At 39.5% G+C, this 13,798-nt stretch overlaps 1 protein-coding gene across 2 annotated transcripts in view; it reads left to right on the plus strand.

The window, feature by feature from the left end:
- The window catches only part of LOC134540504 (kinesin-like protein Klp10A), a 202,046-nt gene that overhangs the window by 140,061 nt on the left and 48,187 nt on the right, over positions 1-13,798 (plus strand). The window contains exon 1 of one of the 2 annotated variants that reach the window (XM_063383329.1): positions 449-740. The exons of the other annotated variant lie outside the window; for it this stretch is intronic. Within the exon in view, the coding sequence (XP_063239399.1) occupies positions 714-740 (27 nt within the window). The 5' untranslated portion in view covers positions 449-713. Of the gene's footprint in view, positions 1-448; positions 741-13,798 lie in introns of those variants that run through there. 2 annotated transcript variants of the gene reach the window in all.

The raw sequence follows: 13,798 nt of genomic DNA on the forward strand, positions 1-13,798 counted from the left end.
AAATAATGAATATTATCAGTTGTCAATCTTGATGAAATACAACAGGATTTTTTCTTCCAAATTTTACTGTAGAAAATAATATGTTTTAGATACGTTTTAAATTTCATTACATTACATAGTGGTGTCCAAAAATGTTTTTTTGCTCAGTGATGTAGATCTGGCAACAGAGCACACCGAAACAAGGACAGCGCCAATTGCAGAGATCGTGAAGAGAAAGTAAATAAATATTTAAACGCACACTGCAATCGTAAGGATGAGATGCGCTATAGACGTGACTACCCCTGGCTTATTCCTTGCCCGTATAGCCGGGATTTGTATATTTGTGGGTGGCCTCGTTGCGCGAAGCCCAAAGAATAAGTTTTCGCCGGAGCACGCGAATTGCGATCTAGCTTTTGGAATGCGCCTTCGCTCTGGTCGCCATGGCAGCGCGAGTCAACAACACGGATCTCCTGCTCCTAGCGGCCGTCTTGGAAATAACTCCCGTGTTCACCGTGTGGACGCATCGCTCTCTCGTGTAAGCTGTGGATCACGTGATCCAATGTTACCCGTCGTCGTTTGTCGACGCCTTTTCAAAAATTAATGGCGTGCAATAACAAAAATACTGCCGACAAATACCGTAGCGCGTGGTGTGTGGACTTGTTTTTTGGAATAATAACGACCTGAAGTGACGGTAGCGGCCATGTTGGTTCTGCTGTGAGTGTCAACCAACTCAGATGTTTCAGTTCTTCATCGAATGCCCGGTAAGCAAAAAGTTAACCTCTTATACATACGAATCGCTGGCGTTTTGCACGAGAAGCCTATGATGTACATTCTGTATTGCACAGACCGGAACAAGCCCGAATATCTACCTTCGGCCAACTACGGGATAATTTTTTATTACTTTACAAAATTGTGGATAGTTGGTTATGTTAGGTTAGTATAGCTACATTAAAAAAACTGTCAAATCATTTTAATGGTTGTTTAGGAATTGGTCGAAGGTAGATATTCGGGCTTGTTCGGGTCTGTGCAATACAGAATGTACATCATAGGCTTCCCGTTTTGCACATGTATTAAGTATTGTTAGCTCAAGAAAAATTCGGGTTCAGCATGTCTCGTTTGCTCTGTTCTGTGGGGCTAACTATACTGCACGAAGGCTTCTGGTTTGAATTCCAGATAGCTATGGGGAAGAAAAGTCAAGATTAAAACGTTAAAATCCTAAAATAAATGTGATATTTTTTTACTAACCGTTCGGTACTGCTTTATTTATAAACGAAGATCTTCTACTGAGATCTACTGAGGATTACTTTTTTTTCCCCTTTCCTTTTGAAACACTTTATCTATCAGATGCGTCTAACACACGTGTGGGTTAGAGCCCTAGAATATACACTGTTGAACGCACTACTTGATGCATTGTTGCGAAAACATACGATGTTATAGTTATTTTTTTTAGGTATGCCTAGGAATTGCGCTGAATTAATTTGAATGTTGTGTAGGCAATTGCCGACACATTCATCTTATGCTGCACCCAGATGGACAGTAGAATAGTTCCGTGACGTATGTCACACGTCTCAGTGAAATGACGCTGAAAGAGTTATTGATTCAATCCTCAAAATAACACATTAATTATTTTGGTACTTGATTTATGGTCCAGGCAAGACACGTGTTTACGACATAGAATTGCCATACATTATTTATCTTGAATTCAGTTGCAACCTTACCACAGTTATCTTACGCGAATGCAGAAGTAATTTTTAAAAATTTACCTCATCTATAGCAAGCAATATTTTAGTTCATTGCACCTATTACATCTTTTTTTTTGAGTGCACAAGTTTGTACAAGGATTTTGGGCAAGTCGTGGTGTATAAAGAAATAAAAAATCACTAACACAAAAAAAATCGCTTTCATTTATAAAGCACGAAGGTCACAAGCCGTTACCAACCTTACAACATGGAATTGTAAAATATTAGAAAACTAATTTCTTCGCTATTGTGAAAACATGGGATGATTTAACAGTGGTATTTTAGAACGTAATTTTCTTTCACTGTACGATAGGTTGATAGGTGAAAATGTTATATGGGTGATAAAATTTAAAAAAAACCTTAGCCTTCTGTGTACAAGATGTTTTACGTCTTTAAACGCCCCTCTACAACAATCCTAACCTGTGGGTGGTCCGTGTTATGATTTGAGTAATGTCTTCATATCGCACGGAAAACTGCCCTGTCCACAATCGCAATGTCCGATGTTCGAATCTATTGATTTCCAAAGTAGTCACTACAGCGCAATAAATGTAGAGCAGCAAAATATGTGTTTCTCGTGCATTGCAAATGAGTATGCAGCTTTTTTTCTAATATTAATTTAACTTGTGAAAGTACGAGGATTGTCTGAAAAGTTTCCGACCTCAACATGAAGATGGCAGTACTCGTCAACAAATATTGGGGAATGTATTTGCTCATGCTTTGGAATGTACTATCTGAAATTTTGGCCATTTTGGACGTGCAATTGTTTTTTTACGCGTGATTTGGTGCGTATGTTTTTGTGAAAATCTAAAATTGAGTTTCGAGCTGTCATTGAATATTTGATTTTGAAAGGCAATACGCCTACGCAAATTAAAAACGAGTTGGGCGCTGTGTACTGAGACTCTGCACCATCATTTACCACAGTGATATTTTGTACAGTTGAATTCAAACATGGCCGTACCAGCATGGGTGACAATGGACGTTTGCGACACAAAAAAACTGCTCCAAAAAAAAGGCAAAGCCGTTTCGTTTGGCCGGGAAAGTGGTGGTGACTTGTTTTCTAGGATAGTCTGAAGTTCTCTCTTGAAAAAGGAGAAACAACTTTAATAAATACTGTTAGACTGTGGCGGTCCACGAGTGGCGAGAGATAATACAGTACCTACAGTTAAAAAGTTTCTGCTTGGGTGTGGAATCCTGAATGAAAAATTGCTCGGAAATCTGCCGACGATTGAACTTTAATTGAAAGGAAAATTAAAGTCGCAATTTCAATGTTAGCAAGTATTACGTTTTTCAGTCACTATTGCTGATTTAGACATCCAGTTACGGAATTACGGAATTTTTTTATGTATTAACTAAACATAAAAATTTAAATTGCATGTTGGCTGCATATGTATGGCAGAATCATTTTGATAAGATCTTTTTTTTTTTTTACCTAATTTAGATTATTGGGTGTGCTAAAGAAATAAATTTACTCACTAGGATAGTCAATAATCTAAGCATGCAAAGGTTGCAGTATGTTCCATATATATATATATATATATATATATATATATATATATATATATATATATATATATATAGGTACTTATTTTACGAAATACATTGGAACCGTCTTAATACGAACCACGACAGCTCAGAACTCTGGTTTAGAAAACATACGCTTCTGACCGCTCGGCCATCGAGACATTTACCAGACTGAGAATTAAATAATGTATATAAAAAGTTAACACATATTCGGACTTAATTTTTTTTAATTGGAAGGAATAATAGCATCACTTGCTAGAGGGTGCTGTCGCTATCTTAATTTTCAATACTAGCTATTAGGTGTGCTGGTTAACACAAAAAGTCTGCTAGAGGGTGCCATCGCCATCTTGTTTTCAGTAATCAATACAATGAGCGCTAGTACATGCATCGTCTGCTAGAGGCTGCCATTAGTTTCATCTTTATCCCTTAGAGTTAAGTATTATTTACTACCGTTGCTTCCGCCATCTTGTAGGCAGTTGTGGCCGCCATCTTGAAAATGAGTAATTAATGACTTGGAAATTCGGGAAAAATTCCAAAATTAAAAAAAAAATCCCCCATTAAAATAATAATTCTATTGATATCCGTCCTCGGTTCTATGCTTGATCAATGCAAAAAAATAATTCAATAAAAAATACCATAAAAATTTCAGGTTCGAAAAACAAAAATTACTAATTAAAAATTTACTATGTAAATTCTAAAAGTAAAAAAAAAAAACAAGCAGATAACACATTTCTCAATTTCTACAGTCTTCTTAGAAGGCGAAGCGAGTCCTATGCATATATTATATCATATATATCATATACAGGCCATCCACACATAAGTCAATTAAACAGGCACGTCCATTTGGTGGTTATGCACTTAACAGTTTGTGGTCAAGCTAACACGACCAGTTGTTAGTTAGGTACATCGTCTGTGGCCAGGAACGTCTTGATGTAAGCTGTTCATGTCAAGTTGGTGACCATGCACATCAGTCTGTTGACCAGGAACGCACGTCCAGTAGGTGGCAGGGGGTATCCATTTTGTGTTCAGGCTAACACGAGTAGGTGGTCAGACACATCCAGTTGTCGTTTTGTAGAATGTGTGTTCAGGGACGGGTTTTTTTTGTCGAATGTGTGTCCAGTGTGTGTGTCCAACTTTGTGTCTTTTTTGATTAGAGTGTGTCCTTTTTCGTTGATGATGCATCGACAAGTCTGTAGTCAGGTCATGTTTGGCCTCTTGGTTCGGAGGCGCATGGTCTATATGCCTGACGTTGTACACGAGCTGTTTAAAATGTTCGCAGAGTATCTAAAAATTATACCTGTGACTATGTGCCTGACCACCAAATGGACATGACTGACCAGTCTATTAGTTGTGCCTTGCCAACCTGCTAGATGTGTCTGTCCAACCTATCTGACGTTGCCTTGCCATCAACTGGATGTGTCTGACCACCAACTGGTCGTGTTTAGCCAGACCTTATGCACATCCAAACTCTGACTCTAGCCGCCGGCGCCCCCAATTTATACTACTGTGAATTTTTTATGCACATATACATACCGGAAGAGATCTCTGAATTATGGTGAAAATCGCATCAAAATCCATTGTGTCGTTTGGAAGAAGTAAGCGAACGGATAGACGCAGATAGCGACTTAGTTTTATTACATGTACTATTTATATATGGTCACACTATATTTTATCTTGTCTCTATTTCTAATTGAATATTTAGTGCCACATCGAGGTGGTGCCGTGGTAAGGCGATGGACTCGTATTTCTGAGGAACTGGGTTTGAATCCTGTGCGGCCAGCCGGAGTCATGTATTCCATTGTTTTCCATGATTTACTCCATGAACATTGCTGAAATAGTTCCTTACTATAAGGCCATGGCTAATGCCACGTATTTCTCGCGAGAAAGATTTCCAGGCCAGCTGTGTGTGAAAGCTTTTAGCATTGGCTGTGTTGATTTGATGGCTGGGTTTCTTTTAGGTGCATGTCTATTGTCAGCACACCAATCATAGCCATCCAGTGCGAAAGACAACACGTCCTGATTGGCCCGGCCAAACAGGGTAATGACTTCTCTTGCAGACGACCGCCAATTGCAAGGGTAGGCATGCCTTATTACAGTCTATGAACGATTAAATGTTTTCGCGAAAAATCCATGCCCCTAGCCATAACCTTTTCCTTCCTCAACATATCTGATTTTAGTTAATCTGGGTTTTCCAATTACCTATCTGGTGACGAGACGTGACGTCAAATAGCACAAAGAAATATACTAAACTTGAAATGTTCCAGGACCGTCTGTGCTCGCTCCCTTATCTCTTTGTGTCGACTCCAGTCCGAGTTCATTCCAATCTAAAATCTCATCACAAAATGGTTTGGCATGGAGTCAAGCATCAGGGAAAACCCTGAAATTGTCAGGGAACTCTAAATTTTTGGTTAAAAAAATCTGGATATAATCAGGAGTATAATTTAAATAAGATGGTCATTAAAAGGCTATTCCTGTACCGCTAACTCGTTTACTGTGCCATGCATATCGTGTTTGGGTTCAGTCTTTGTGATGTTCCAATTCTGCTGTAGACCTAGTATAAAGTGGTATTTCATGGCACGTGAAGCCATAATAAGTTGATGATAGCCTCTAGAGTGCTATGTCAGGAACGTCACTGTTGTGCATAGTTTCAGGCTAGTGTTTCTGTTCGAACATTTCTCTTATGTATCCGTAAGGCAAAGAATTCGGGGATTTTTTAACTAGCAACCCTGGTCATCATTTACATGCCGGGGCACGCACCCATCAGGCAATTGTAACGTGCCGATCGCTGAAGTAACGATTGTGTCTGCCCGCGCTTGCCTCCAGTTCGCCACGGGGCTTTTGTGTGTTTTTGGTGGGAAAAAGAAACCGCGGGGGTTGGAGGGAGGGGGGTCGATACAGCGCCGTATAACTCCCACCCTCCCCTCTTAAGCTTCGTTTGGTTGGCGTGGTTCATTCGTCTGTTCGGGTCAATGTCTCCTGCGGCCTAGCTGACGTGCACTTCCCAGTGTCTCACCTGTAAGTTAGGTTCCTAAGCAATACATCGAAACGTAAAACTTTTCCGTAAAAAAAGGCTCTAATTTAAGGATGGGAGAGATTCATTGAGAATTAAGGGTGGCGGGGGAGGGCTGGGGAGGTATATTTCGTGCAATAAGCCGAAAGCCTTGTTCCGTTATTTTTATTCGCAGGTTTGTCTATTCATTTTACTTTGCGTCAGTCTGTGATCTTTCTGACGCATTCAAAATATGTTTTGAAACAAAACAAAAATACCATCTTTTCGTTTCGTGCCTCCCCCCTCCCCAACCTTCACAACCGAGGTTGTGGACTGAAATTTCAGCGGTCGACAATACCCAGCCGTTGATAAGTTGCGTGTAAGTCTTATGATTGCAATATTACGGATACACGGTTTGAAAAAAAAAAAAGGTAGTAAACATTTATTTCGACGTATTACGCAGGTTACAACAGATTGTTTCACGGAATAATTTTAATGCGACGATATTCAATTAAAATCAAGCATTTATGTTTATTTTCCCTTGATTTAATCATTGGTTGTAAATTCATGCGTCACGTTTTTCAAATACATATACAAACTCTGTAACTTAAAAAGTTCTTTATATCGTATGTTAGTTATGTAATTTTATTTAAAATGGTGCCGCAATCGAAATTATTTTTGACGTGACAACGTCTAATCGATGAACGCCGGCTGCACGCACGAAAAAGTGTCCCGTAATGCATTGTCCTGTTACGCTGTGTCCCGTTACGCTCATTTTACACTTGCGATGCATCTATTTCTCTTCCACTCGATTGGAACAACCATCGATTTGACTTTTTCGAGGCACATTAAACTTGAAAAACACTCCCATTCGTTTCCTACTTTTCCTATCGTCGTCCTATCCTTAACAGAATAACACAGATTGGAAGAAGTTAAATAGCAAACGTGTACAAAAGTTATAGTTAATATAATCTCTTCGTTAAAGTAATAAACATATTTGAATTAACGAGTGCGAATAGAAGTAAATTTATCAATTTAATTGTAGATTTCATTTCACTCCTTCTTTGTATCCATACGAAATAGTGATAATTCAATAAAAAATGATTCAATTTTATTCACGAAAGTATGCAATAATTTCATCAATGTTTTGTTATGACGTCACGTTAAACTGTCGTCCGTAAACCGACTTTACAGACAAGCAATTTTTTTTTCTTCGCCGCGCTTGTTAGTGGATGGTTTTTCCTGGTGTTGAACCTCGTAGTGGAAGGGCTTGTTGGTTGGGGAGGGGAGACCTCGTGGTCGCTAGCGGGCGGGGGTGGACCGTGGTCGGTGGTCGCAGGAGCCCTCCTACGAGGACGACTACGAGGAGGAACAGGAGGAAGAGGAGGAGGCTGCCGCCGACGAAGACGACGAAGACGACGACGTGGACGAGGAGGGCAGCCTGCTGGAAGAGGTGGACGACCAACTGAACCGCAACAGCGGCGCCACCATGCCTCTCCGCCCCCGCGTATGTCGCTCCCGAGTGAACTTTCGGTCCGGGTCGAAGCGAATAAATCTCCGTCCTGGAACACTGTCCTTGGAACTTCTGAACTGGGGCGAACCAGAAATCGAGGAAATATGATCCTGTCGACTGGGATGTAAAATCCAGATAGCGGAATTTGAGCGAAAATTTTACGCTGAAAAACTGCCGAGGATTGTTCCAAAATCGAAAGGACAGCGAAAGTTAGTTAAAAAGTGCAAGAACATGTGCAGGTTGAAAATTAATGGAGCATTCTAATTTCGTGTTGTTTTGCAGTTGGGATAGTGGCCAGTGTGCCGTCTTCGATCTTCATGATACTTTTGGTAATCCTTTTGTACTCGAATCCGTATTAAGTGGCTGTAGGAACGTCTGCACTAGCTTCAAGTTTTGGATCTGTGTTCGCCCCAGTCAGTGTTCGCTCCGGACAGAAATTTTACTCTAAACGTAGCACCCCATCCTGCACGTTGCCCCAGTTCCCGCTTGACGTTGCATCGCGTTTGTACGTGGCATGTGTCGCATCAGTCCACTGCAAATATCTGTCAGATTTTTTTCTTCCCCTTAGCATTTGCAGGATCTGTATTCGTGACAGATGCCTTGCCTTTGTATCACAACTCGTCTTTTTAATTTTGGCCATCGCCTTCGAGATCTTCCCGGTGAAAGTGGATGTTCCCATTAATAGGTGCAGCCTTAAGTTAGCCACGCAAAGAAGCGAGGGGCCCTTGTGGCACACTTGTGGCAAGTATTCCTTTGGATGATGTTTTGAAGACCATTGGTTGTTTCTTACCTATCATCCTGGATAGTGAGAATGAATGCTGAACCAATGCAGGAAATGTTAAAAGTATAAAGACCACTGGAACACCTTCCAACAGCCATCTCGTTGGTCGTGCCACGGTACAAAGCTCGCGTTCGGATAGAGGCGCGGGGCAAGTCACGAGGAGAGTGAAGGCCTGTACTCTGCCTGAAGCACCAGCAGCGGCCGAGCGAACCCTTGACGGTGGCTTGAGTTCGTGTCTAACTAGAAAACTCGCACTTGGACCAAACATTGCTGTGCTGTGATCCATAGCACCAGTGGTCCTTGACATAGTCGTTACTTTTGCCTGGGCTCACACCGGAGATTATATGCTGGAGACTTACCGTCTTTGAAAGTCCTTGTCTTCCCTGTGTGTTATGTAGTTTCAAGATCTTGGGGAAGTCCGTGAATTTCTTTTGGCCTTGAAAAGTCTTTTAAATTTTTGAAAGTAGGATACTCCTAAATGGCACTTTATTGTAGGTGTGGCCAGTAATGGTAGTTGAGAATGTTTGCCTTGGAATTGAGGTCAGAATTTTTTTTTCCTCCCATAAACGGTGGCTGTTGAAGAGTTCCGAGCAATGACAAACGTTCCTAGGATTATAATTTACGCGTTAAAAGTTTTTTTTCTTCTCCCAAATATACTATCGTAAACATTACTTTAATATATGTATATGTATGTTTTATGTGACTGTTTTTAACTGAAAATGACACGTAATCTAAACATATGTATCAATGCTGTCAGTTTTGGTCATTAAATTGTACTTTTGATACCTTGAGCTGTCATTTGAAATACATTGAAAATATACGGAGAACCTTGTAAATGGCAAATTAGATTTTAAGCATATAAAATATTTCCCTGCATTGGCCAATCGACCTTTCCAAATCAACATGTCGATATTTTGTATCCATAATTTTTTTTTGGAAACATTTCGTAATAAAGAGTGTCACAAGACAAATGGAGCAAACTGGGAATTGCATTTTAACACATTGTGTAATTGGGGACATTTTCAAACGAAAATTCTCATAGACTTCTACAATACAATTTAATCATATTTATGGGTGTAAATTAGTAGCTTACAAACTTACAGGAACCCCCCCCCCCCCGGGTAATAATTACAGGCTTATCGTGCCAACCACTATTTTACCAGGGTCCCTAGCGATCGCCAATGCCACAGTGTTTTTATTCTATATTAATGGCGTTTGCAGACACATTAAAATGTACGTGCAGTGAATACTGTGAGTTTAAGCTCACTACATAGCCGCATTGAAGTTGTATGCCGACAAGTTGAAATCGTCTCAGAAGATGGTGTGTTGGACGAATGTCAGTACAACATCCATGCATGCTTGTTTTGGCCACATTAATTATTGTCGTAATGGTCAATCGTAAGTCGCAATGTTTGTTGATACATCCACAGATAATGCCGTTTCCAAAGCAAAATAATAAATTATGGCATTCAGTCGTCTTTCATATTTATGGTTTTGTGTGCATGGAGTTAGGAATTGTTAGGGTTCGAGAATCGAACTTTAGAGGAGCTAGTTGGTATGTGTGTGTAGCACTTTTATTTGACGATAATCATCAAAAGTTGTGAGATATCTAGCAGCCAGCCTGCTGGAATGGTTTGTTGATTTGATGTTGTCTTTCTTGCTTGCGTCTTTGATGTCCACGAGTTGCATGTTTTCGTATGTTCAGTATGGTTGTCAGCAGTATCCTGTCATTTTGTTGTTCTTTTTATTTTTAGATGTTGCGTGAATATCTTATTTATGTTGAGTGTATGTGTTGTCGGAATCACGCAGTAGTGTTGCTGTTTTGTTTTGTGTCCTTGTGTTAACGGATATTTCCGGCGTGCATAGACCAAAACAATCCTTTTTTTAAATGGCAACGGTGGTGCATTGACTCGGAGGCAATGGTTAACTAGTATTTGTTTACAATGCCTTATTTAATACTTGATTAATTAGGGAAATTTAACAAATAAGCACTTATTTGCCCAGTTTTAGCTTACAGCATGCAAACCAAGCATTATTAATATTAAATAAGATACAAACATACACAATAAAATTATAAGTATAAGTTAGTGTCATTTTTTCCCCTAATTTTTTTCTTTTACTGGCGATTTTTCTCGAGCCTATTGCCTTGAAAGTAATTTGTAATATTTTACTTGGTTAAAGACTATGTTTTGCTGTTTTTCAGTCTCGTGCAAATACTGCCCATTAAAAAAAAATCGAACGTAATACAACCCTTTGCCACACATTTCCTTCTATTCCTCGGTTATCTTAGGCACCTTTTTGCCGTCTTTCGATCCAACCATGGAAAATTCTTAGAGGTACTCAGCTATAAAGCATTCGACAGAAACGTATGCCTTCAACTCGGAAACACGCGAGAGTTCGGGATTGCCAGGTTTGAAATGGAAGGTGGTCGAATATTTCCCAATGGAATTCAGCACGCAAGGAGATATGTGATTCTGTGATGACTCAGATCTCTCCTGTGAGATATCAATTTACAACTGTAATTCTTATAACTGGGTTACCATCATTTTTGAAGTGAAACTTCTAATGCGACTTCCAACAAGGTTGCGTTAAACGTTCAACGCTCCTGGGGAGGGGGAATAGAAAGAGACAGCGAGAGTGAATGCGTGGCACTCGAACGCATGCGCGAGCGTTAGCAAAGAGTAGCGTCCAATATTCCAACGCAAGAGGGAGAGAGAAAGAAAGATACACAAAGGTAGAAAGTAGGAGAGAGTGAGTGAGTCGGTAGATCCCAAGCACATGCGCGTGGTATTCTTGCTATGCAGCGAAGTAAACAGTGTGGGCGTCGTGAAAACAAAGGGGGAACTACCATTGATGCAGTTTTTGCAAGAAATATTGAAAAAATAGAACTCGAACATTTCGTATCTTACTTTAGTTATCATAATCCCATTGTTAATGTTATAGATTTGGATATTTCTCCACTCGAAAATGATAATTAAAGGATGCGATCAATTGTGAATTGTAAGCAATGTTAATATAGTTTGTCTTAAAGAAACAATATGATTTCACTAAAAATCAGTTTCTACCCCTTCCTATTTTCATTTCCACATTACGAAGTTTCACTTCTTCCGCGCGGAGGGACTCCACGCACTATTTTTTAAATGATTAGACTACTGCGGACGCGTTGAAAGGTGGGCGTCGAAGAATCGCAATTGATTCGCTTTATGGATATCTATCGTAATTCAAATTAATAAAGTAAATGACGTTTGTGTGCAAGTACAAACATGCATGATACCGAAGCATTTGTTAAATGCGGGCTTCGGGCGCGACCAATGGAGTTGTTTTTGAGACAAGGTGCATCAGTTTAAGCTCTGCTCATTTATTCGTGCTCCACTAGGCAAGTTCCTTTCAGGAGCCTTCTTTTGTGTTCTTCGTCTTCTTGTTTTGAGCCTTAGTAGTTTAGAACCATCCCATTATGACTGTGTGCGCACGCATGCATAGCTTCCAGTGACAAGTATCTAACTATTTATACGGGGTGAATCCGAATTTGACAGACAAAACGTTAGCGGTATGTTCATCACGATAAAAGTTGAAGACATCTATACGACCTATTGTCTGAAGTGTTGCCCAAGGCTGGCGTACTTTTTTGGAGTTGTAGCTGAACAACATTTTTATTGTATTATCATAGAAAGTATTCATGATAGAATACTGAGCGTCTATATATATATATATATATATATATATTATATATGTATGTATGTGTGTGTCTTTGTATGCGTGTGTGTGTTGATTGAACGAATTTCTACATCCGCCGAAAATTTTGTCGGGTTAGGAAAATTATTTCCTTAAATAATTGTGGGTATTACTTAATTTTGTGCGGTGTTTTGCTCCCATTTATTTCACAAAAAATAATTTGCTACAGCGAAAAAATTCAAGGTCGTTGTAGAACTTTGTTCGATTAAACCTTATCCATTAGCTTAGTGTTCTGTCTTAAATACGTTCAGTACTATTTACAATAAAAATTTTGTTCAGCCCCAAGACGTATACCAGCTTTGGGAAGCAGTTTAGACAATAAGTCGTATACATGTTTCCAACTTATTTTGTCGTAATTGAACCTGCAGCATACGTTTGTCATTCGAATTCACTCACCATGTATATTCGCTATTTTCTAAGGAAGTCCTGGCACATATCATGTGCAAATAGCCTGTCAATTGGTGAACGATATTTGATATCGGCTGCATTAAGTTGAATTAGTATTGGGGAGAACGTAAGCATAGGTAGACATAAATAGACGGACTAGAAATGTGTGAAGCAGATAGTTGCGGTGGAGGGTTTAGGAAGCCCATAGTATGATGAAAATTGGGAATGGTATATCTAGTCTCGATACCTTTCCCACTATCGTAGGTTTTTCGATTAAATTAATTCACAACTATCGAAGATCGCCGAGTCAGAATTTGGTGTCAGGGCTGTTGTTATTAATTTTTATCCATGTTGCAACATTCTTGGTGTTAACCGTACTTCAATGTACCAGTGTTTGTTATTGTTATAAAGTTTCTCGTAAGACATTTAATCTATTGAGGCTTTCTTGGCGTGTCTGCCAACATGGTTATAAGTAAGTGGTAAACGGGATGTGTAGTACGAATATGACTACGAAAATAATCCATAATATAATTGATATTCACTACAGCCCATGGGGTTGGCACTATAGATAGGGTCTACAAAGCTCTTATCTGAAGTTAGTCCCTCTGCTAGTGCCAACCTCGAATTATGCTCCAACCCATATGTGTTAACAGGTAAGGTTTTGTCTTAAAGCTAAATTAATGTTAAATCAAATCTCGTTATTTTGCATTTCTAGGTATCTCATGATAAAAAAAAATTTCTAAGTATTGCTTACACACGTGTAATTTTTAGATTTCTGGAAAATTATATTTTATCTCGCTTCAGAAATCTTAAATGTGCCGGAGAAGATGTCAGGGAGCAGTCAAAAAACCACCAGAGACGGGGGTTTGTTGACAGAACAAGTTTATGAAAGAATTAACATAAATGCCGTTCTGCATGGTCGTGAAATTTTTGAGCAAACTTTACGGAAAAGTAAGATGTGGTACTAGTTAGTGTTTGGCATTAGTACGCAGCGTATATACACTACTACATACTAGACATTTACGTCTCGGTTACTCATTTTGTCGCCTCTTTTTTTTTTTTTATTGGCAGAGGTTGGTATAGTCCGTATACCTGCTCGCTCCCTCCAAAGAGAAGGTGAGCCTAAGATGCCCATCAAGTTCTGTCCCTGCCCGATT

This window comes from Bacillus rossius, chromosome 16 (genome assembly GCF_032445375.1).
Source record: "Bacillus rossius redtenbacheri isolate Brsri chromosome 16, Brsri_v3, whole genome shotgun sequence".
NCBI lineage: Eukaryota > Metazoa > Arthropoda > Insecta > Phasmatodea > Bacillidae > Bacillus > Bacillus rossius.